This window comes from Poromitra crassiceps (assembly GCF_964638095.1).
Source record: "Poromitra crassiceps genome assembly, chromosome: 25".
Taxonomy (NCBI): Eukaryota; Metazoa; Chordata; class Actinopteri; order Beryciformes; family Melamphaidae; genus Poromitra; species Poromitra crassiceps.
The window spans coordinates 3,969,725-3,995,718 of NC_139649.1; the positions used below are offsets into that span (position 1 = coordinate 3,969,725).

General features: G+C 45.3%; 2 protein-coding genes across 2 annotated transcripts; one reads left to right on the top strand and one right to left on the bottom strand.

Moving 5' to 3' along the window:
* Window positions 1–3,867: 3,867 nt before the first annotated feature.
* Window positions 3,868–9,237, bottom strand: manf (mesencephalic astrocyte-derived neurotrophic factor). Its single transcript, XM_083661099.1, has 4 exons — window positions 9,028–9,237; window positions 6,123–6,250; window positions 5,245–5,386; window positions 3,868–4,814 (listed from the first exon to the last, which is right to left on the bottom strand). Exons 1-4 carry the CDS (start codon window positions 9,113–9,115, stop codon window positions 4,630–4,632), a joined length of 543 nt encoding a protein of 180 aa, XP_083517225.1. The 5' UTR covers window positions 9,116–9,237; the 3' UTR covers window positions 3,868–4,629.
* A 5,045-nt stretch (window positions 9,238–14,282) lies between these two features.
* Window positions 14,283–24,579, top strand: rbm15b (RNA binding motif protein 15B; the record flags this gene model as incomplete). The annotated part of the gene is made up of 7 exons (XM_083660999.1): window positions 14,283–14,396; window positions 15,523–15,767; window positions 19,287–19,682; window positions 20,030–21,058; window positions 21,101–21,370; window positions 22,461–22,740; window positions 23,638–24,579. The coding sequence occupies 7 exons, from the start codon at window positions 14,283–14,285 to the stop codon at window positions 24,214–24,216; spliced, it is 2,913 nt and encodes a 970-aa protein (XP_083517125.1). The 3' UTR covers window positions 24,217–24,579.
* Window positions 24,580–25,994: the final 1,415 nt, after the last annotated feature.

The window sequence follows — 25,994 nt, forward strand, 5'->3', positions numbered from 1 at the left end:
CTCCTCTTCCTGGGATTTACTGGCCTGTTGTGATAGGGCTGGGCTCTCGTCCAAACCAGAGCCGTGTAACAAGAGTTGCGACATCTCCATTCACTCCAATGGACCAGTTTTTTACTCTCAAGAGTTCCAGGAAGTAAGGTCCTGGATTGAGCAGCACTGTCGACTTGCAGCAAAATGGACAGTTTGTGTTGTACTCTGAAAGTTTTTTTTTTTCTTGAATCAAATTGTACATTATCAGCTTTATTTTAGCATGCAAAAGTAGCACGAGACCCATTCCTGGCTGTTCATTGCCTAATGAGTCTCGCATTTTGGTCCTCCGCTGACACTCTCTCTCTAGAGGAGACTAGTCCAAGCGCAACATCTTTGAGAGTTTTAGCAAACACTCTGACTATACTCCTGTTCAGATGCAGTCCGGCGTCACTGATGACATCATCTGGCTGCCAGCCTAGTTTGTCCAGGGTTGTGAGTCAGTCAGCCTTCCGAGTGATGTCACTCGAGCAATTGTGATGTCATCAGTGATGTCATAAGTGAGTGATGTCATCAGTGAGTTATGTCATCAGTGATGCCACTCGAGCTTCCCTCCGATCTTTGAGGATTGTCAGTGAGCTTCCTTCCTTCCTTCATGATTTATTCGTACATTTGTACTTTTTCCCCTTTCCCCCTGTAGTACCTCCACATACTCCTATACCCAGTTTGGAGACCACTGCTCTATAAGGTTTAAATAAAATAATCCGTATTCTGCCACCAAGTGTTGCTGGACATTTTGCTTTCTTCTGGTTCATTCATGTTGTTTAAGCACCTTTGTTGGAGAGCAAATGAGCTAGCTGCATATCTGAGTGTTCTCTATTTCACCATAAAGAAATCAGAACCTAATGATCTGAACTGCAACCAATTGTTTGATTATAGTGCCCCTCTGAGGTGGAGAGAGAGATAGAGAGAAACAGAAAGAGGGGACCTATGAGCTGGTAAAATTGATCTTCTGTCATCTTCGATATAGAGGCTCGAAATATGTCTGAAAAAGTGTGGGTGTAGATCAATTCAGCAGTGGTGGAAAACGTACTGGAATATCAAGTAGAAGTAGCTACTATATTGCTATTTTACTCAAGAATAAAAGGACTGGTGTAAACATGTAAGTAAAAGTAAAAAAAAGGTGTCTCATTTCAAATGTAGTCAGATTAAAAGTTAGTGAGTTACATTTTAGGACCAGATAAGCTTTGCTTCCTTGTGCCCCTCTTCGAACTTATCCTTGTTTTTTTCTTGGATGAAACCTGACATATTTGTTTATGGTTATTTTGTCTTTACTCTGATTTTACGTTTTCAAATCAAATGAAAAGAGAACATTGTTAGCTGTGATCTTTTCCATGTGATTCTAAAAGGAGAGAGGACCGAGTTCAAACTACATTCTTAACTGGAAAAACCTGAAATTACAAACTAAAGTGCACAGAGTAAAGCCAGATGACCCTTCTCTTTGGTGACTAGTTATACAGGTTGTGTTATTTAGACAGCCACATTTGTAGCAGCCTTCTCTGCAATGGATTTTAAATTAGGCTAATTACCTTTTTTTTTTGTGTAAGCAGATGAATTAATTAATTAATCTCATTAAATTAACTTCAATACCATCCCCAACCCTGGTCACAGCAGAATAAGTAGTTAAGGAAAAATGATGACATCATGATACTCGAGAAACACGTTTTTTTTTCTTATTTTAATGAAAAAGTATAGTAGTAAGCACAGTTGTAATAAATGACCGGGCCTTACACGAAACATCGGGGTGAAAGATCACACCTTAACTTTACATTTCCTGTATCGAGTCGTTTCAAGTGTCACACATCGTTTTCTCATCTATTTATTTATCTTTAAGTACACACCATTGGCTTACATCAAACAGTAAAAAATATCTATCCCTTTTGAAAGACACAGTGCCCCGCGGAGTGGAACTCAGCCATAGCAGGTCAGTTCAGTTTCAACTGCAAATTGAGTGAAGTGGAGAATTATCCTCGAATCTCAATCACGTCATTAAGGTTTGAAATAAAAAAAACGCTTTAATGTTTTATAAATTGTGGTAATGCAAACCGTACCCACTTTTGCGGTTTACTTTTCCTCGACACAAATGCAGGTGATCTGGATCACAGCTTTGAAATAAAGTACATTCTTAACTGGAAAATAGTCCATTACTCATTCAATTTCGACAGTTATTGAATTCCTCAAATCCCCCAAAAGAAAAGAAAAAAAGCATGAAAACCGCAGTGGCATTAGAAATGAAAGGGAGGTCGGGGGTGAGTGTCCAAAAAAACGGACATCTTTCTCAATGAAATCTGAATGAATATCTCAGCTTTTCACCGACAGTATCAATCTGCTCGTGTCAAAGACATGACAACACTTGATTTAATACAAGTCATGGGTCATTGTGAGAAACTTGCCTCTTAAGACACAGGAATGACAAATTCATATTCTGATTCATATTGAATGCAATAATGCACGGTGACTTGATACCTAGAAGCTCCAGTAGCTTGTTCAAAACTATGACCCAAACATATTTTATGTTAATTTGACACTAAGAACGCACTTGCATCTGGATTCACAATATTTATAATTACCCCTTCACTACGAGTAGAAGACCCATTTGAAATTATTTTCCATTTGATCTGCATACCTTAGGTGCAGCTCCATCTCAAGAGTGTTTTGTGACAACATTGTCCCCTAACAGGCTTTGAGAAGAAAAATAAAAAAAATAGTTTTAGTTTTGACCGTTGCTACGAATAGTAAGAAGTTATAGTGCTGACTATTCAAGCCCAATTTCATTTAAAAAAGCATGAGAATCTCATACAGTATGGTCACATGATGTCAGAGTCCTGCAAACACCTTGCATCTCAAAAAAAGGAGGGGAGGAACTGATGATTTTACTTTTAATAATTTCATGACACAATACTTTCAATTTCGTTGAATTGGTCCCTGGGTGATGAATTGTCTGGAATATGGGTGACTGACTGTGTTAACCGTCTACACAACAAAAACACTCCATTTGAGGTTAAAAGGAGAAGAAATGGGAGATTACGTCATCTCTGCAGTTAGAGCGACCACGAGGTTCTAGCTAGCTCCACTTCAGACTCACATTAAGCACAGAAACTACCTCCAAACACGCAATAGAATAATAATACAAGTTGTTCAGTGTGTTTTGCATTCATCCGTTCTTGATTCCACTCAGCCGTTAACGGCCGGCCGGCCCAGAGCTTCTCAGGGAAAATGGGGAAAAACAAAACAAAAAGAAAAGAAAAAAGAAACGTCTCTTGGCATTAAGATCATACGAGTTATTGGTGGTCGTAGAGGCAGCGTGAGGGACCTTCTCCCCTCCCTCAGCACCTACTGTTGAGGTGCCCTCGAGCAAGGCACTTACACCTCCAGTGGCCTCCAGCGGGGGGGGGGGCTGCTCATTGGTCAACAGCAGGAGACTGCGGTTGTTATCGGGCAGATGTAAATGTGTAACGTGGTGAAAGTGACGCGAGCTAAGGCGTTGCTGTAAAGGAGTGGCTGGTCCACTTTTGACCCCAGGATGACCACACCAGCGGCAGGAGGACGTCTGCTGCCTTACAAACTGGAGCGGGGGGTGATCTTAACCGCTAAGGCTTCTGGGAAAACTAGCCAACAACGCCGATCATCCAAACATGGCTGACCGATGTTACTTTCGTACATGCCTGAATGTGCCTCAAATGTGTACATGAAAATACAGCAGTGGACAAGTGGGGGGGTGGGGGGGGGTGGGCTGACATCGCAAGCGTGATGCTGACAGATAGAAATATTGCCATATGTCAATTATTTACCCACTTTGTGTCAAATACATAAATTCACCTCCCAACACTCGTCGACTCGTATGATGTCATTTCCTCTTTATTTCCTGCTCCCATGCTCTGATTTCCACCCCGACTGCACATGGGAGAAGTTAGCCTTGAAGGCTTTCTGCCAGAAAGAGACGATGCAGAACAGAGGAACCGCCATACAACTCTTCAAACATGTTTCATTGCATTTTTATTTTGTTTTAAGGATGTTGGTTTGGGATGGTTAGGGTTAGGCAAGTTTAAAAAAAGTTAAGTTTAGGGCTAGGCGGGTTTTCTTATTTAACCACGACCAAACCCTAACCAAATTGTTGTACTTGCCTAACCCTAATAACCAATCTTTGGAACATAATTTAACATCTTCAAATAAGAAAAATGCTTGTTACAAATGTATGTGGCTTGACTGGGAATCGAACCCCAGTCCTCAGCCAGATCGGAAGGCAAACACCTCACCCATTAAGCCAGAAGCCCAAGCACAACCTGGGCCGAACGTCTTCAAACCCTAACACCTGTTTTGAGCTGCCTAACCCTAACCCTAACAACAAACATCCTTAAAACTAAAATGTAAATGCAACGAAACACGTTTGAAGAGTTGTATGGCGATTCCTCTGTTTTGCGTCATCTCTTCCTGGCAGAAAGCCGTGGCTAACTTCTCACAAGAAAAACCCGCACCCTCCTCCTCTCTGGACAGGAGTCTGTCCAAGTCAAGTCCAAAGTTGTGATATTGGCTGTTGTAGTTTTTTTTTATATAGGTATGTCAATTGGCTGGCTGGTGGCTGATGGTAGTTGTAGTCTTTGTTCACAGGTCTGTCCGGTGGCTGGCGGCTGACGGGGCGTACTTGGGCATGAGCTCAGTGATCTTGCGGATGAAGTCGTTCTTCTCGGCACAGCCCTTACAGGACTCGCCCCACTCCTCCAGGATCTTCTTCAGGTCCTTAACCTTCAACTTCTTCAGGTCCACGGTGCTCAGGTCCAGCTGTTTGTCTGCACGGGACAGAGGAGGAGGGACTAGTGTTCATTTTGGCACTTATTTTTAAGCAGTGCAGCCGCTTCTATAAGCAGTCAACTAGTACGAGTTGTGCCAAACAAACGTTAATATCTCAAAAACTACACATCGCTTATATTTTGACATTCTGAGTGAGAGCAGAATTAGCTCAAGAGTTTGATGTATAATATATGCATGTCGTGGTAAAGTTGTGTGAACCGTCGCAGTTTTTTAAAATGTAAACAGGGTCAGCCGGCTAGAGTCAGACGCTCAAACTCACGCTCCATAGGGTTCCATTGCCGTTTCCACCCAGTGACGCGGTTTGTTTACCAAAATGCTGCTCGGCTGATCCCTCGTATATTGAGCGAGCAGCAAACAAGAGGTGAAAGAAAAGAAGAGAGCACCGTCTCTCTCTCCTCGGAGACGTACCGTATTTCAGCTCACAGATCTGACTGTCCTTCTTCTTGAGTTTCTCACAGATCCTGTCCACAGGGACGTGGTGGCTGAGCGGCTTCGACACCTCGTTCACGATCTTGGTGGCTGCGTCACTTGTTCCCCCAATGTAGTAACACTAGACAGCCAGCAGGCAGGGTGGGGCGAGAGAAATGTGTTATTTGACTGGTTTTGGGAATGAATGAGGAATCTCACTATGTCACTCTCACACCCGCACACACACACACACACACACCCGCACACACACACACAAGGAAAGCTAGAAACATGCTACAACGTCAGTCTCAACTGGGAGCCTTGCCGGCGGCAGCTAGACCTATATACTATAAAGTATATAGGTGAGAAATCACCGGCTACCGGGGCTTGGGGAACTCCCTGCTATATACTCAAATGTCAGTTTGACGATGGGTCACAGGGGAGTCCCCAGCTAAAATTAGTTAATTGTGTGATTTTACTAGGATTTCAATGACTAGTAGAAGTTAGCCCAAGGAGAGAATGTAGTGTGCATATACTTGGTACTAGCTTTCACTCTCTCCTGTTATCTCCCCATCTACATTAGATTATACTTGTGATGTTCACGTCAGCCGTGTCGAGTCACATTTTCAGGAAGCTGCACGCCGGCAGGCTCGCCAGCCGCGGTGCACGCTTTGACGCTGTAGCGTGTTTTCAGCATGACTGATCTGATCTAACCCCGAGCTTCTTACTGCTCTGATCTGATCTAACCCCGAGCTTCTTACTGATCTGATCTAACCCCGAGCTTCTTCCTGATCTGATCTAACCCCGAGCTTCTTACTGATCTGATCTAACCCCGAGCTTCTTCCTGATCTGATCTAACCCCGAGCTTCTTCACTTACAAAGCGGTTCTCTTTGCCCTTGGCCTCTTTGCAGGTCTTCATGAGGGCCTCCTCGATTGCTACGGCGTTGAAGTTTGCGTTGTTGTCCTTTAACGACTGGTAGAACTTACCCAGGAAGGCCACACACACTGAAACAGGGAAGGAAACATACATTTAAAAAAGATAACTTTGCCAGAGTCACAGCGTTAGTGGCGTGCCTGTTCTTTTGTGGTATTGTTTTGTCTGTCTGAGACCATGGACCACAATGGAAACAAGTCTGTGCCTTTGTTGTGTCGATCCTTGATGTTTTATTTAGATGCGTGTCTTTTTTCATTTCATGTGTTTTTTTTACTGAACGTCAAATCAATCAATCAATACTAGTGAACTATGGTGGACAATTAACCCAAGCCATCAGCCACATATTGGTCAATTTGGTTGGTCCAAAATGACATCAGTGCACTGAAACTGTCAACTTCACTGGGAATTTAATAATGACAAATAACTAACTATAAGTAAATCAAACACAAATAGAGCACCATAACTTGAATAAGAAAAAGGATCAAATAGAAAATGCTGCTTATAACTTCAAAAATAACATTCAAAACATCTGCCATATCGGACAACGTACACGATACCGATATAGGTACCGATCATAGGGTACCGATATACCAGAAGGCCCATTATAATCGGCCGCGCTCTACAACATAGCATATCCCAATATATGAGTGATTGGATGCTGTTCATTTCCTGTCCTGGGTACATAACCAGCTGGCTAACTGACATCATTAATATTACTGGGGGGGGGGGGGGGGGGGGGTAAAAACAAGAAAAATAATAGAGTAGCACAATCTTATTGAAGTAACTTTTGTAAGAGATGTTTATGTAGCTGTAATGGTCAAATGAGAAAAATCATTAAAAAACAGTCAAGCATTCAGAAATAGTGTAAATCATATTATTCCGTGCTGCATCCGGGGACCCCATCCTGCGTAAGTAGGTTTCCCAGTAGGGATGCAAATTTTAATCAATTTCTTTAATCGAGTAATTGGTCATATCAACAATCAATTAATCATTATATAAAAAAAAACAGCTTTTGACATACAAAATAGAAAAAACAAAATGTGGGTTTTTACACCTGTCTTTAGGCTTGTATTAGCCGTCATTGTGCTTGTAAACGTGCTGTATTTCAACATTGTATTACAATGCGTTTACAATGAATACTGTCATCTTTTTGGGTTGCTCCTACACTGGACTTTTTGCCTGTCTGCTTGGCTTTCTTCTTCCTCTCTGTATACGTGATGAAAGTTAAAGTTAGCCAATGTGGTGTTAAATCATTTCAGCAAAAAATCTGAAAATAGCACATAGCCACATTGTCGATGAATTGGTTAATATATGTTTGATCGATCAAATTCTTAATGGCAATTAATCATTAACATCCCTAGTTCCCAGAGTAAAACCTGGCCATATGCCCCACTGGAGGCTTCTCCACAATGTGCCAGGTGAAGAGGAATAGCAGCACAATATTGATGTAAAATCCATTAATGTGAAAAGTCTGTCTCAGTTTAGACATTCTTTTTCAACAATATCTTTCTCACACCAAAGTTTCATAACGTTCTTTTTCTCAGCCTGGATCCGAGAGAGAGAAACTCAGCCAGGCTTGTTAAAACTTTACAAGCACTCTTTTCTTTTGTGGCCTCAGAAACAATGCCACGAGCCATTTTAGGTCAAAAGCCATAGTTTAAAGTCAAACTGAACCCGTTCGTTGCGTGCGTCGGAGTCCGTTTCAGACTGAAAACATAACTTGTCTGAGATCACAGGTTGAGAGGCGGGTCATAGTATCATGACGATGATTTTATTTGACAATTCTGGGGACTGGATTGGGCTTTGGTCAATCCTGGCGTGTTCCGCCTCCAAATCGAGTGCGATTCAGCGTGTTGTGGCGCTCCCCTCGGGAAGAGCCGGCTGACGCGAGGTTAGTGGCTGAGTGGAGCTCAGCGAGCCGCAGGCAGCCAGCTGCCTTCGTGTTGCCGAGCGGAGAGTGCAGCACGTCGGCCTGGAATCTCCGAGGTGCGACCCCTGACAACCAGGCTCTCTGAGTCGCGCGCCATCATCGCTATTGCGGTAAATAATATTCCTGGAATGCAAATTTTAACGAGCCAGTTACATGTCTTTGCATTCTTAGACATTACCGTTTGATTTAGTTTGCCTAATTAATTGGTCATGTTAGTAGTTAGTTTATGGGCTAGAAACTCTGCCAGATGACAGGCACTATAGGCGCCATTTTCCCCTTCATTTGGAAGAGAAACTTATCCTGAAATGAAGATTTGATTGACAGCTGCCATGTCATGATATGATTGGTTGAAATGGGGTAGAAATGTGATAGTACTAGGTGACGTCAGCAAACTGTAGATTACTGTTATGAATGAAATTTTGAAAAATGAACTTTTGATGTGAAAAAGTGTGAAAAACTAAAGAAATTCGATTTTTGTGATTTTTTTTTGGCATACAGTAGCCTAGATAACGACCGCCACTGGTATCACATATATGTATGCAAATTATAATATGTCTGACTGTGAACTGTCAAAGGTGATAAGACAGACAACTACAGGTGAAAAAATGACAATACACTCTTTAAGCCTAAAAAAATTGTACAACGTTATTTGCCTTTAAGAATATAAGAAAACCAGAAATAAGAAAATCTGTTAACATAGAAGCTTTACTTGTGTCATGGAGGGGAGATCTTAGGTAGCCTACATTTCCCCTTGAAGACCCTCGCATCATCATCACCACCAGATAGCCAGCTGTTTTACTAAAATGCAAACTAGACAAGATTGCAGCTGCCATTTCTGATAATATGCTGTACATTCTGCTTACAGGTTAACAACACTGGGGGCTGAAGCTAACGGTAGCTAAGCTAACAGAAACCCACCTTCACATTCTCCATCTTTCAGCGCTTCAGTGTTGCTTGGCACGAGAGAGAGCGCGAGAGCCACCGATAACCCGCTCAAACACAGCATGTCGACACGCACACGAACACCGTCACCGGGATCAGGTTATATAGGCTAGTATGTTCACCGTTAGCCGCTGACTAGACTTCAGAGAGAGCGTTAAAGTCGCATACGGTACATGAGTCGTTACCGGCGTCTCGAGCAGTGAGTGTTCCTTCAATGTACCAGGCTTCCTGAGCTTCCTGATGCCACGTCATACTAACCCGGCGTCTCATTGGTCCACATCTGACGACGCTGCCTGTAGTTCTGCACGCATCCTGCTCTGATTGGACGAAGGGCAGAACATTCCGGGAGCAACGTCCAGTTGGCGCACTCTGATTGGATTAGAGCCTATTCGTGCCCTCATAATATTTGTGTGTTGGGTGCATTTTACAGTTTGTGGTTTGGGGTTTGATGCTCTCCCAAATTCAATTTAAAAAAATGTCGCTTTATTGGCATGACAAGTTACACGCTCATATTGCCAAAGCAGTACAGAAACGTAACACAAATTATATAACAACATACAAATAGCAATCATCATGTACAGTATAATAAAAAATATTAAATAGCAATAACATTCAGGTATATTAGTAACATGGGGAGCTGTATCTCAAACATTTACAGGGTGTGTCTCTCTTAGTTACAGTATGACAATATATTGTGCAACTAATACTGCACACTCACTTTTCTGACCACATATAGGGCAGTTTCTAGGGATCTGGGAGATGAATAAATCCAGAACATATATTATTAATATTTATAAAGAAACAATATCTCAGATCTTTATATTTTTATCACAATGAATGCAGTAGGAAGTGAGATTCTGTCTCAACTTCTCTTTGTTGACAGAGTGAACACAGCTTGGCTTCTGCCTGTGACAGCTTGTTTCTATGGCCAGTCTGTGTCCACTCAGTCCGTACTTTTTCAATGTTTTCTTTAGTTTTCTATCAGTCACGGTGGTCAGGTATAATTGTGCCACTGTGTACTCTCAGTTTAAGGTCAAATAGAATTATAGTTTACTTGTGATTTGGTGATTTCGTTCCAATATTCAAAATACATTTATTTTTGTTTGGAGATCATTTAGTTTGGCCAGATTGTTTTGTGACCCTGATGTGTGTGGGCAGAGCTTCAGGACCAGCTGACAGAGGGAGCTCTTATCTTTAGTTCTCTCTCTCTCTCTCTCTCTCTCTCTCTCTCTCTCTCTCTCTCTCTCTCTCTCTCTCTCTCTCTCTCTCTCTCTCTCTCTCTCTCTCTCTCTCTCTCTCTCTCTCTCTCTCTCCCAAATTCAATTGAATTCAGTTCACTTCAATTATAATTACATGGCATCGGCTACATGTGCACAGACAGCCTATACTGCCAATACACAGATTCAAACATAAATAAAATTGGGATAAACTAAAATGAAATGAAATGAATTCAATAGTAAATCGATAGAATTCTTCACATAAAATGTTTCTGGATATATGGTAAATATAGCCTAAATAACAGTTCTAAAATGTTTAGGCTCTGACATAATTACAGGGATGAATACAATGCCCCCCCCCCCCCCCCCCATTGATATCTACATTTTGAAAGTTCTCTATTTCTCAGAGATATTTGAAAAATTTGTGTTTTCATTTGTGTTTTAAATAAATAAATATGGCCTCCAGCAGATTGCAGCCTTCATGACATAAGGCAAGGCGAGTTGATTGTATAGCACATTTCCTTCACAAAGGCAATTCAAAGTACTTTACATAAAATGGATAAAAAGAAAAGAACAGAGTGTTACAAGGTAGCTCTTGTCACCCCCCCCCCCCACACACACACACACACACACACACACACACACACACACACACACACACACACACACACATTACGTTATTTCCATTAAAATGCACCACATTAAATTTCAAAAGTTCACTTAGAATTAGTACAAAACCTGAGTGGAAAGACGGCGAGTGAGTGAGTGATTGAGTGAGTGAGTGAGTGAGTGAGTGAGTGAGTGAGTGAGTGAGTGAGTGAGTGAGTGAGTGATTTATAATTTATAATTTATAATTTATAATTCCATTCATAAGTAATATGATGTCATAATGTAGGCTATGACTATTTTGGTCATGGGTTTCATACACGTCCTGTAATAAAACATCTAAAGGCAAAAAATCTTATCAGATGGGGGACCCTCGGACAAAATCTTACCAAATGGGGGTCTGTGGTCTATTTTTGTGTTAGGGCTCCTTGATGTGAAAAAGTTTGAGAACCACTGCGCTAGGTGACAGGAGTGTCGAAACACACACACACACACACACACACACACACACACACACACACACACACACACACACACACACACACACACTTGTCATGTTACACCATTGGTCAGCTGTGGGCATGGCACATGGCACACCCATGAGTTGGCGCAGGCGCGGTCTCTCCCGACCAGACACAAAATGTAATGCATATGGACCACAGTAAAAAGGGGAGGGCCTGGGAAAAAAGTCAGCGAGAAAGTTCGACTGAGTTCTGAAAATATGTATGTTTTATTTTATTCCAGCTATCAAGCAGACCCAGTTAGCACAGCCGCTAGCACAGCTGGCTGTCCCGGCAGAACCAATGCCAACGCCAACCAACGTCCAATGCTGGACAGACACATATTTTCAGAATATACCGGTAGCTCAACCTGTTGTCCAACTTCCTTGCTGACTTTTCTCGAAGCCCTGTCCTTTTTGTTAGGTAGGCTATCTGTAGGCTATGCCAGGAGACTGTTTCGTACAGCTCCTGGGAAATCACCCAAGTTAGCACAAGCATTACCCCATTAGCACAACTGTTAGCTGTTTATGTTTTTTGGGGTCCCCAACACAGACCCATGGACGTTTCATTTCGAGTAAAGCATATGAAGAGTTTTGATATGGTTTATGCTAGCATGTGGAGTATGAAATGCTATCAATGTGGTGGTGTTGGTCACAGGCGGCAATATTTGTCTCACATTGCGAATAGAGCGTCAAACTTTATAATAAAACACATCGGACTCAGTGTGTGCAAGAATCTTGTGCGTCACGATTTTTTTCAGATGACGGATAAAACCCCCCATTTATGAACAAAACGGACTCTGTGTGCAAAGACTTTAAGATTCTCTGACTGACTGACACCCGAATCACCCGAATTTGGCTCGTGAATCCCTCGGCTGCGTTGCGCTGTGGGAAAAAGGAAGTCTTCTTCTGTTTCTCCTGACACACAATGCACGCACGCACACACACGCACGCATGCACGCACACGCACACACACACACACACACACACACAACACACACACACATACACACACACAATTTCTATATTATATTAACATGTGTTGGATTTTACAGTTGAATGAGTTAGTTAGGCTATTGTATGCGGGAAATAGAGAGGTCATAGAGCAAGCTATCAGAACCATGGACAGCGCTCTGACACCTGATAACAGGGACTCAAAGTATTTAAGCAGCACCTGAGGGCAGAGGAGCTGTGTCTTTCAATGTGGTTCTGAAATGACTGCTGACTTTAACATGTTTAATGTTGATGAATGTTGACTTTATGTTGAATAAGCATATCATTTTGTTAGAGATTGCTACTGACTATTTTACAAAAAGAAGATGAGTAGAGATGGTTTTCAGGGCATAATGCAAATGGCACCACTTTAACTCTAATGTGTGTTCTTATTTGAACACAGGCGTGTTCCGGGTGGCAATTTGAGTCATTTACAAGGGCCCGTTCTCTGCCCAACAATACGTTGATGGAGAGTCTGCTCTCTTCAGTGGCCCCTCTTCCCCACGGGCCCCAGTGCAACCGCACTGCCTGCACTGTCAGTCTATGGCCATGTCAGATTTGCTGCTAAAGTCATTAATCATCATTATCTTGATTGGTTTCCCAAATCTGATTTGGGAGTGTGTCCACACTCCCACAAATCTGATTTGGGCAAGTGTTCAAGTCGGATCTGTGTGCACTGTCCAGATACAATGAGCCAATGAGTCAACATACAATGTTTCTTGCAGTGTTTGCATGTCTGCTCTCTGCTCTTCAAGTCCCCCCCCCCTGCAAAATACACTCAAATCTGATTTAATCTGGATAGAATCATTAATAGGTCACTAAAGTTCACAAATCGGATTTGGCCTCCTAGTCTGAACATGGCCTATATCTACACCCCACTTGTTTCTGTTATATTTCAATCGTGGTCTTGTTCTTTGTTGCAATGTTGTAATGACTGATTGAATGTTCGATTACCTGCCAACTAATGAGTTCACAGACTATCCTTGGTCGCTTTGGAGTAGGCTATATTTTTGGAAGAAGTTCCCAGATGTTCTTTCATTCTGACTTCTTGAATGTAATTTTGATTTTGTTTTGTCTCTTTGGTCCTTTATGATGGACTGAATGTATTTGAACTGTGGATGGAGAAATTTGAGGATGTTGCCTTAATTGGACTTTAAGGGACAGTGCTGATGTTTTCTTCCCTGCTTTCTGACATTTTGTGAATTACCCTACTAATTGATTGGCGATGATTGATTGATGATGAAAATATTTGTATGTATTTATGTATTTATGTAGTTATGTATTTATTTATGTATGTATTTATTTATTATATTTGTTATTATAATTGTACTTATTGTCTCCTATTGTTTCATTTATCTGTTGATGTCTTCTGTCTATATATTCTATTACTATTCCTGGCAATATATGCACCAGTTACCTTCATCATGTTATAGGAGGTGTGATTTTGATTATGAATATTTTGTACTTGAAAGATACATCATTGGAGCCAGGCTAACACATGGATGTATTAAAAGAACTGGCTAAAACATCGTCAGAGTTTTGTCATTTTAATTTTGAAGTGTCCGGATCGGATGTGTCCGAAATAAACATGTTAAAAAAAAAAAAATCTACGCGTGACGTCACGTCCAGTTGCGTCACGACAAGCCCCGCCCATCAAGGGAAAGCGCACACATTCCTATTGTCCAAGATGGCGGCGTCGGTGCAGCTCCTATGATGCTGACATGTTTTTAAACGAGTTTATGCTTTTATTTGGGTTTGTATGCAACCGCACAGTGTCTGGAGCGCTAGCTTTCCTCTGCCGAAGGCCTCGTCTGCTAGCTTGTTGTTGCTAACAGCCCTGGATCCTGCTGCGGTCCCCGGGCCGTGTGGAGGAGCTCTGCAGGCAGTGAAAAGTTTGGGCTCCATCACCGTCTGAGATGAAGCGACAGGCCGGGAGGGAGAGGGACAGCAGCCCGACCAGGACTCTGGCTAAGCGGATCCGAGAGAGGGAGAGGGAGGGTGCCCGGAGAGAGGAGCAGCGAGCCAGAGAGGTAACGTTAGGACTGGGCAATAGTATCCATATTATATCAGCATGAGCAGGGCTGTTGTTGTAACGTTTGGCTAACATAAACTGTCCAAGGTGGGTACGGCTAGTGCTGCACAGTTAATCGAAATATCCAAATCGCAGCAGCACGCAGTAGCTACACTTTTATGAAGCTAACGTGTCACAACATAGCATTAAATAAATGAAGCATCGTGCTACACAGAGATGCCCCGGCCTACAAATCATAAGACGTATTGGAAACATGCTTGTTTGCTACAGAGAGACCCCCCAGTAAAATCACACACACACACACACACGTAAAAATTTGCATTCCCACTAAATCGTGACTCATATAACAATATCTGTCACTCTGTCATCGCATTACCCACCTTGTTTCCCCACATTGATTGAAACAGTTGATCTGAAAATACATGAGTAAATTCTCAGACCTAGTCCACAACAACAAGCCCCATAAAGTGACCCTACTAACTGTACTAGTGTATATAGTAGGCCTATACACTCGTGCAGTATTGGGGTCACATAGCCTTCCGTAAGGCAATAGGGGGGTACGGCTGTTAAAAACGCTCTCCTACCCGTCTCCGACGTCCGATTGCAAATCCGAAGATATGATAGTCCTGCTACGGAAGCCAGTAATTTAGCCGGGGCGGTTAAAATGATACTGCTGCGTGAAACAACCATTTAAAAGCAGTCTTTCCACAGCCTGTGCCGTATTGAGGCGAGGAGAAGCTTCCTAGTGCCGCCAGGAACCTTGGGAGTTTGAGTATTTCGTGACATGTTTTGCTTCTCAGGTGCGCTGGATTTGATGATTTGACCACTGAGCCGCCGTCTCCGTGTGACTGCAATGTTTGCTCGCAAGCGGTGCACCATGATAGTGAGATCAAACACACCCTGACACCCAGACTGCTTTTAAACGGTTATTTCACTTTAATGACGGACGGAAGTTTAGAGTCAGTGTGCGTGGCACAACATGAGGTCGTATTCATTTTAAAACAATGACTGACAATTTCGGATGAAAAATACACACTTGATGTGCAAAAGGCTTTGGTGTGTTGTCCTTTGCTGGCTTTGAAGGCTGCATTATAGTAAAGCGATGTCATTTTCTGAACTTGCAGACTGAGAGCGTCCGCAGAGAGGAGCTGCCCGTCCGCAGAGAGGAGCTGCCCGCCCGCAGAGAGGAGCTGCCCGTCCGCAGAGAGGAGCTGCCCCTCCGGAGAGAGGAGCTGCCCGTCCGCAGAGAGGAGCTGGCCCTCCGCAGAGAGGAGCTGCCCCTCCGCAGAGAGGAGCTACCCCCGCTGGCTCTGCTGCTGGCTGAGAGTCGGGCCTACCACAAGCGGAGCCGCAGCAGAGAGCGAGACAAGTAGGCCTGGCCAATACATCCATATGATATATTATAGCAGGGCATACGTGTTGACTCTTCCAGTGGGTTTCAAAGTGGGGGGCCGCCAGTTTGCGACTCAGAAAATTAAATCCTTAAAGACCCCCTGAAGTCATGTTTCAAGATGTATATAAAATACTCTACTTTGAATAACAAGTTGTGTCTGATGGTTTTTCCCACAAAAAAAAGGTTAAATTATCATGTTAAAAAGTCCTTAAAATGACATCCCCTCCTTCTGCCTCGTTAAAAATCCAAAGCAACCAATCAGGCTTATCTAGAACCTAACTAGCCAATCAGTGATTGGCTAGTTGTTGTGCTATGTGTTCAAAGCCTGTGTTGTCTGCTGTGATTGGCAATCACAGCAGACAACACAGGCTTTGAACACATTCTCACTCGTGACAAAGTGACGACAACGGTTCCTGACCGATCTGCAGTATATGATGAGTTGGGAGTGGGAATTAGGGATGGGGGAGAGTACTCGGGTACTCGAGTACTCGTTTGTAACGAGAGTACTCGAGTACCATTTCCGCTGTCCGGGTACTCGCCCACCCCCCTCCCCTATAAAAATGGCCGATCTAACGTTAACAGCGTCTGGCGAATCGCCAGCAACACAGACGTCCATGTATATTAACGCAATCTATATTCAGCAGATGTAAAATAAACAAGATTTGATTGCAGTTGTTTTCCGTTCATGGCCAATTTATATATAGATGTGCAAGCAAAGATGTTAACGTTAGATGTTTTTTACTCGGACGGACCACTTTGACTAACGGACCCCTGACAGTAACTTTGTTTACCATAGCCAAACGTTCCGTGTTTCACCACGGGCGGGGACCATCACTCGGATGTCGTTGGTGGTTTTTGCGGTTAACGTTAGCGAACATTATTACTGTTTGCAGTTATCATGTTTGCAGTTATCACTTTTTGGCAGAACACCAGAGTTTTTAATAAGTGGATTTACTTAACAGTGATCAAGAAGCAGTATGGAATGATTACCGACATGTATTGGGAATTACTTTTACTGAGGTAGGCTAACGGCTAACACCGGATCACCTTATCACAGTCAATCTGTAAAAACTAAAAAGTGCACCAGGCAGCGCTTTTTCCATGCAAAATTGGTAATGTGTGTGAAGTTGCTGTGAACAGCCCCATACAAAGCAGATCACCCCTGCTCTCATCACAGGCATTTGGCGAATGCTAATGATAACTGCTTAACATAGCCAAACTTAGGATCTTTCATGTGTGTGTGTCGTTCCCCCGGGGGGGGGGAGGGGGGGGGGGGGAGAGTACTCGAGTACTCTTTCATAACAGAAGGAGAGTACTCGAGTATTTAAATCCCTTACAATGCCCATCCCTAGTGGGAATGTGTTGGAGCTTTAACTGCTGAATACTGGACAGGGATTGGCTCCAGGATTCGTGATGTCACGAATCATGCTTGTTGAAAATTGCCTTTTCAGTGAGCTCAGAGAAGTTTCCACTTTCAGCAGATGATTGTGAAAACAGCTTTATAGTGTCAAACTCTGCAAAGGCACCATTCTGCACCGTGAAGCTCAGACGTCCACCTGAAGGAGCGACAAGAAAAATACATTTCTGACTTTAGGGGGTCTTTAAAAAAACAAATTTATGGGGAAGGAAATTGTTCTGTTATATTTGTTAATACTACAGTATAATATAATATAATATCTTCTTTAATCTATTTTATAATTATATTTAGTAGGGATGTCACAATATATCGTCCCACAATATATCGTCCCACGATATATCGCGATATCAAAACGTGACAATATGTATCGTTGAGATGAAATCTCATATCGCGAGAAAAAGAAGCTGAACATGGTGGCACTGATCTGCATCTGATTGCTCTCCTTTTCATTGCTTTGTTTGAACAGACGAGGGACGTTACAGACACGGATGATGAAAATGGTGAAATTACTCAAAATAGCGTGGAGGATGCCCCCTCAACTTACAAATCGATCGCAAAAAAATATTGTTAAAATATTGTATCGTATCGTTATCGTGAACCCAATATCGTGTATCGTATCGTCTCGGGAACTGAGTGTATCGTGACACCCCTAATATTTAGTGTAGTATTAACAGAGAAAATATTTCGTTTTGAGTAGTGTTAATTTCGTTAACGAAAACGATGACGAAATATGCTCGTCAACGCCCTTTTTTCCCATGACTAAGACGAGACGATGACGAGACGGTACCCACGTGATTAAACACTAACTGTGACGATATCAACATCCAATATCGTTGACAAAAAAAGACGAGACGAAAATGTAGTTCACCAAATAAAAACTGTGCCAAAATCTGTCTTTTTTTTCGTTGACGAAAAAGGAGGAGACGAAATATTTTAACGTTAATCGTTAATCTGTTTCCTGTGCTGCGCACACCAGTGTCAATACAAGGAAACGTTGCTGCCAATCATCACAGCTGCATGCAGTCAGGACAGAGGAGGACTCGTCACCTGTTTTAGCCTCCATGGTTTTAGCTTGTTTTTAATGGTCTCGAGTGCTTTGAGAAGGGGGTCAGTATTGCATTGGGACCCTTAAGCTGGAATTATGCTTCCCGCATCGGCGAGGACCACGAGTGTCCGTGCGGAAAAGTGCCGTCAAATCAGCCGACACGCCCCTCCGCAAGGCTCCTGTGCGGACGGTTTTCACCTGGCCGTGCACACCCCGAATTTGTAACTACACGGATGCGGCTGGGCGGACAAAGTGGAGTTTTCAAGACTCCCGCTCACTTCGGCGAGCAGAAACCCACACAAGAGTATAAAAGCTCCACACGTTTCCTCATCAGGATTCCGTGTCTCATTTCCGTGCGGCCGGGCCAAACGTCAAGCATAATCCCAGCTTAACGTCACCGCACAACTTGGTTTCACTTTGAGAAACATGCCGAAGAGGCTGTCTGAGATGGCAAAGTCATCAAGAAAATCTAACCCCTAAATAAAAATAAAAATAAAAATGGAAAGAACTGTTGTTGTTGTTGTTTTTTTGGGGAGGAGGGATTTGGAAAAAATGAAACTGATTTCATATGGCCCTAGACACATGTCCAAGACCAATATTTTGTAGTGGAAACCCTGCCGTAGATATATATTAGGGGTGTCAAAATTAATCGTATAATCGATGCATCGCGATGCGGACGTGTGAATCGAATCGGATCGAATCGTTGACAGATGAATCGTTGAATCGTTGATGTAAAAATTGCTGTTGACATTCAGATTTTAAAGCACTTTCTAAATAAAAAAGGACTTGATATTTATCCGACTGCTTGTATTAATTGATGAAAAAGTAGCCATGTGCAGTAATAATACAGAAAATTGAGGATTAGATACTTGGAGCTGCAATACTTCGAGCTGTATCGTGGAATCGAATGGTTGACAGATGAATCGTAATCGAATCATGAGGCCAGTGAAGATTCACAGCCTCCTAATATATATCGCATATCACATTGTAGCCATAAAGTAGAAATCTGATGTTTTGTGTCCATATCTTCCAGCGCTAGAGACAAGCCACGCCTGAGGGAGGAGCGGGAACGGGTGGCCGCCTTGGAGCTCCAGCACCGCCATGAGCTGAGCCTGCTGGGCCGCCCCCCGCTGCTGAGGACCACGGCCCCCCCGGAGGTCCTCCCCGGCGGCCAGCCCCGGCCCGGCGGCGCCCTGCTGCTCCCCGGCCAGGCCCGGTCCGGCACCCTGGAGTACAAAACCCTGCTGATCAGCGGGCTGGGCTCCACCGTGTCGGACGAGGAGGTGGAGGACGCGCTGTTTCACGACTTCAAAAAGTTCGGCGACGTGAGCGTGAAGCTGTCGCACACGCCGGAGCTCGGCCGCATCGCCTACCTCAACTTCCGCCATCCGGAGGACGCCAAGGAGGCCAGGCACGCCAAATCCTCCAGGTCAGTTTCTTCTTCTTTGAGGTGTTATTGGCGGTTGGCAAACCACACATTGGTGCATTACCGCCACACACACTTATCTCCCGAGTGTTTTGTAGAACATCTACTAAATCAAGGTGTACTGTACTTTTACCTGTTGAGGTTTAGAATCAGATGCCTTCTTGAGCATGTAGCAGAACATGCTCTGGTTCCTCTTGCCCACAGTTGCCTCTGCCTGTATGATGTTGACCTCTTGTGTATAGTGAACTGTTTAGTTGAGTGTCTCCAAACCTGAGTCTTGTATTGTCCTGTCCTTGCATCCAGGTTAGTTTCTGATATTATTGTCTCCTCTCTCCTTTTCCTGCATCCAGGTTAGTTTTGGGCGACCGCCAGCTTAAAATTGAACCCATGTACGTCAGGAGGCGAAGCGTCACGCCACCGGAGGTGGGCTATTTGCCCGTGCACGCGCCGTACGCGTACCGCCAGCGTTCGCTCTCCCCGCCCACGCCGGGAGTCAGCAACATCAGAGAGCTCCGAGACATCCGAGCCAGACATTACGCCCTGGAGAGTCTGGGTCTGACCAGAGAGAGGGAGCGCATCTTGGATTATTACGGGATGCTGGACGAGAGGGGCCGGCCCTACGGCTTCCCCCCTATGCCAGTGGTGGAGGATTTAAAACCCGAAGACGACCAGAGGGCGACCAGCAACCTTTTTATCGGAAACTTGGATTATAACGTCACAGAGGTGGAGCTGAGGCGGGGCTTCGACAAGTACGGGATCATCGAGGACGTGGTGATCAAGCGGCCCGTGCGCGGCGCGGGCGGGGCCTACGCCTTCGTCAAGTTCCAGAACCTGGACATGGCGCACCGGGCCAAAGTGGCCATGCAGGGGCGGGTGATCAGCGGCAACCCGGTGAAGATCGGCTACGGCAAAGCCAACCCCACCACGCGCCTCTGGGTGGGCGGCCTCGGGCCCGGCAACTCGCTCGCCGCGCTCGCCCGGGAGTTCGACCGCTTCGGCAGCATCCGGAACATCGACTACGCCAAAGGGGAAAACTTCGCCTACATCCAGTACGAGAGTCTGGACGCCGCCCAGGCCGCCTGCGGCACCATGAGGGGCTTCCCCCTGGGGGGTCCCGAGCGGCGGCTGAGGGTGGACTTTGCCAAAGTGGACGAGGGGCCGGCGGCTCGCGCGCTGCCCTTAGGGTACCAGCCCCCCGCGCTGCCCCTCCCCGCCCACTACGAGCTCCTCGGCGAGGCGTACAGCCGCGACCGCAGCCTGGAGCGCGAGCTGCTCCGGCTGAGGGGAGCCAGGGAGCGCCTGACCTCGTCTCCCACCCGCAGCCTCCTCTCGCAGAGGGAGCGAGAGCGCGCCCTGCTGGAGAGGGAGAGGGACTACCCGCCCGGCGGCGGCGGCGGCGGCGGCGGCAGCCCCGCGCGCAGCCTGGAGAGGAGGAGCCCCGCCCGCAGCCTGGAGAGGAGAGCGGGGGCGGAGGAGAGGAGAGGAGGGGGGCCGGAGGCGTCGGAGAGGAGGGGAACCGGGGGGGTGGAGGCGTTCGGCCGGGCGGGGAGAGCAGCGCGGAGCCGCTCCCGCAGCAGGGAGCGCTGGCTGAAGGAGAGGGAGGAGAGGAGAGCCAGACGGAGGACGCACAGCCAGAGTGTGTCCCCTGAGAGACAGAAAGAAGAGCGCGAGAGAGACAAGGACAAGGACAGGTAATTATAATATATGATAAGATCATCATTTGATTACTAAACATGTCACTTTGCTTACATGAACCATATTGTGATATACACCGGTATCGAGAATAACCACTGTGATTATGGTGATATTGATTTCAACCGTATCGCCAGTATGATATACCCTGTTTGTTCTGCTCTCCCTGCCTATCCTCAATGCCCCCCCATATATAACCCTACACCACAAATTAATAGAATAAAGACAAGGATGTAAAGTAAATCACTTTTAAATTAGTCTTAAATTCATAGATCACAATAAAATAACGATCAAATTAAATTAAACAAACATAGAAGACGTACAAAAGATGTGTCCAAAAGTCAGCATCTAAAATTTACATTTACGCAAAAAAAGAAAAAGAAATGTTTTTGGCTACTAGCACGTCCATTAGCCTTGCTGACTTGCTCAGTTCCCCTCTCTGTGCGTCCACGGCTTGTTTGTGTTTGGCACGTTTAACGTTAGCATGTTTGTTTGCTAACGTCATTTTCCCCACCGTGTTCTACTACGCTAAAGTCAGCCTGACATAGCTTGTAAAACGCATGGCATTTGCTGATGTGGCTAGCGGTTAGAAACGGGATGGTCTCACACCAAGTGGACTGAACTTTGTTAGCGTATCTCTTCTCCTTGAGACCTGTTTCATCCATTTCCAGTGGTAAAGTGAGCAGAGCCGTTTGACTGTATACATACATATGGCACAGCGCCTCACCAAGAGCTGCTTGAGTGATGCGCCAGGCTCTGGCTGGGTTGGGTTGCCAGGTACCACGAAACATATCCTACAAATCGGGAGATTAGTGGGAGAAATTACCAAGTGGGAGAAGAGGTTAAAAATTGGGAGACTCCCACTTAAATCGGGAGTGTTACTTAAATCAGGTTACAGGTATGTTCTCACCCCCTCCCCCCATTCTCTACGCGCCTCCTCTCTCTCTCTCTAATATAAGATTGTTATTCAATCTTGTTTATTGATAGTGCTCAGCTAGCTCAGATTTAGCTAGACATAATCTCTGTAAAGGCCTCTGAGACATGCTTGTGAATTAGGGCTATACAAATAAACTTGACTCGACTCGACAGGGGGAGGGCTAAGGTTCGAGGCCCGGTGGGACCCGTGTCTCCCGAGGCCAGTCCGGACCGAGCGCGGGTCCGAGCCCCGGACTCCACCACGGAGCCCAGAGACCACTCCCCTGACAGCGGCGGCGGGGGAGGCCGACCGCCTGCCCCCGCCGCCGAGGAGGACGTGGCGCCGACCTCCGGACGCCACCGCAGCAAGAGATCCTCCAGCCTGAACAACCATCAGCATCGAAACAGCCAGATCACCGCCGCCAGCCCGCCTCCTCCTCCCCCAAAGCACACGGTAAGGATGAAACCATAACCAGTTGAAAGGATGAACCACGATCAAATTCCCTTATGGTAAACCGCACCGTTTCAAATGTTCATTATCATTCAAACTGTATTACCGTGTTACTGTGGTTACATCGCTTTGAAAAACACGGTAAATACTGTCCATCATCAATCCAAGTTAGGAAACAGACGCAGACGTGCAGCCTAGGTGATATAGAGAGCCAAAGTGAAACGTCACTTCCTGCTTTCTCCCTGTACCAAGCGCTGCGAAAAATATGAATGGGGGTGGACGGAGAATAAGGTTACTTTTTTGATCTAGTTTGAATTGTGCCACGGGGTGCCTACGCCAATTTTGTCAATTTAAAACGTAACTTTGCATGTCAAGAAAGTCGCAGTTTGTCGCCAAACTGTTGCACTAGAAGTTATAAATCAGAAAGACTACATACACTGTCGCCTAAGTGACGTCACTTTCTCTACCGGCAAAGCTGAAGACCGGCGACATGCCACGAGCTTCCACGAGCTATGTAGTTTTTATACTAAACTAACTCCTACGTTTCAGTTTGACGACAAACGGTGACTTTCTTGACATGCAAAGTTATGTTTTAAATCGACAAAATTAGCGTTGGCACCCCGTGGCCCAATTCAAACGAGATCAAAAAAGTAACCTTATTCTCCGTCCACCGCCATTCATATTTTTCGCAGCGCTGGTACAGGGAGAAAGCAGGAAGTGACGTTTCACTTTGGCTCTCTATGATTTCAGAGTTTTTCAATATAAAACTGGGTGGTGTTATCTCTACTTCTTGAACATGTTCAGCACATGTTAACAGTAACCCTGATAATACCGATAACCGTGATCATTTTTGCTCACTATAAATGCTGACATGAACTTTTGGTGTGGTCTCCTCTCTAGCACGCGGACACACAGGCCTCCTCGCCTCCCCCTGCTGGCACGCTGTGGGAATTCGCCCAGGCCGGCCTCTCCAAGTGCTGGCACGGCTTCTTCGCGCTGAAGAACAGCAGCTTCCCCACGGAGCTGTACCTGCTGGAGGGCGGCGCCGCCTTCTTCAAGGCCACCATGCGAGACAGCCTCAGGCAGCAGAGCCAGAAGCAGCCCAGCCAGCTGAAGATCGCCCAGAGGCTGCGCATGGACCAGAGCCGGCTGGACGAAGTCACGCGCCGCATCAAACACGGCCGCCCCGACGGCTTCGCCGTCCTCCTGGGCCTCCAGGGTCCCATCGACCGCCAGGCGCCTCCGCCCGAGCCGGGGCTCCAGGTGCGCTTGCTGCGCCACCTGGTGACCTACCTGCGCAACAAGGAGGCGGCCGGGGTCATAAGCCTGCCCGCCGCCAAAGAGGGCGGAGCCGGCGCCATGCTGTACGCCTTCCCTCCCGGAGACTTCTCCCAGCAGTTCCTCCAGACGGCCAAAAGGACTGTGGGCAGTCTGGACGAGGAACACATGGTTATTGTAATCGTCAACGACACTAACTGATTTTTTTACCCAGCGACACTGATAGACGATAGGTGCGCGCATACACTTACAGACACTCGAACACAGACACTCAAACACCCGCACACGCACATACACACATACACACACACACACACACACACACACACACACACACACACACACACACACACAACTGAGAAGAAACTAGCTTGCTAACTACCACACAAATACTTTCCCATTGTTTTTAGGGGGGAGATACATTTTATTGTTTTAGTCTGTCATGATCATTTGTAGGATGGAGACTCTGGAGACGATGCAACATGGTGGTCACACTTTTTGGGGCGCTTATGACCAAACTCACCGTTTGGTCCTGCTGCACATGCGGAAGACCGCAGAAGGGACACAGCAAAAAAAAAAAAAGAGTGCACCCGTGGCACATCGTCTCCAGAGTCCAAATGAAACACAACCAATTACACTACCCCCACCCCCCGTCTCCCTCTGTCTCCCTGACACAGCAAAAAAAAAAAAAAGTGCACCCGTGGCACATCGTCTCCAGCATAGATATATATAAAGGCTAGATGGCTTAAGGCGGAGTCAGCAGCGTCGTTGAACGGCCGTCATCTTGCTACAGTGCCTTTCTGGTACGTTCTATGGTAGCTGGTGACCTGCACAGACAAAAATACTCATAACTCGCTGAAATCTTGACGGATTTACAAACGGTTTGGTTTATTATAAGCATATTCCGTTCCTGAGATAGACCAAAAAAAAACAAAAAAACACTAAAAACACTATTTTTTTGATGGGCTCCAAATTACACCAAAATTAAACCGAAGCATCTATGCCATGAGAGGGATTCAGGCACAAAGTTTCATGCAGTTTCATCCATTTCCCTAGGAGTTATGATCATATGATGTTGCCATACTAACCCAACAACAGATGCTCATAACTCCTAGTAGCTCCCTGTAGCAAGATGGCCGCCATGCGACGACGTCGCTCTCCATTGGCCGGCAGCGCGGGTAAGCTATCTAGCCTTTATATATATCTATGGTCTCCAGAGTCCAAATGAAACACAACCAATTACACTACCCCCACCCCCCGTCTCCCTCTGTCTCCCTCTGGTGTTGGCTGCGTTGTCATTTCCTATATAAAGGAAACGTAATGCACACCAAGGGTTGTAGTAAGGTGCTGATCATTGTCATTTCCAACATGGGCAGAAAAACAACAACAACGCTCGTGGTTCCTTGGAATGCTGGGAAGTGAAGTTTTTAAACGGTGTGTGTTGAAGACACTTTAAGGAGAGAGGACATCATGTACAGGCCTGCTGTACTGAACAGGCGATGTGGTCGTTTTTTTTCTACCCTAAGCTGTAACATACAACACTAAATCTGAGGGGGGTTGTTTTGATGCCGTTTGCTTTATATATATATACGTTTGTTTTGTATGCGACTGACCAAGTTGGTAGGATAGATCCAACAGTAGTGGGACTGTGAGGTTGGATTCAACATGATTGTACTGTAAGGCGGAGGGCAAAGTGGTGCCAGCCACCAGCCAAGTGAGAGTCAAGCCCAGTCCAGTTCACACCAGTGACTCACAAACCATTTGAAACTTGCAACTGCCTGCAATGCTCTGCAACTCTGACTACCTAGAATAGTGATGGAGTCCAGAGGAGAGGAGACGGGTCTGTTGGGACCGCTGCAACTGTGTTCTACAACAGGTGAGTTGCATTGTGAATCACTGTTGTGAACGAGGCTTTAAAGGTTAAAGTTCACCCAAAAATGAAAATGCAGTCATCTACTCACCTGATGCCGGTGGAAGGT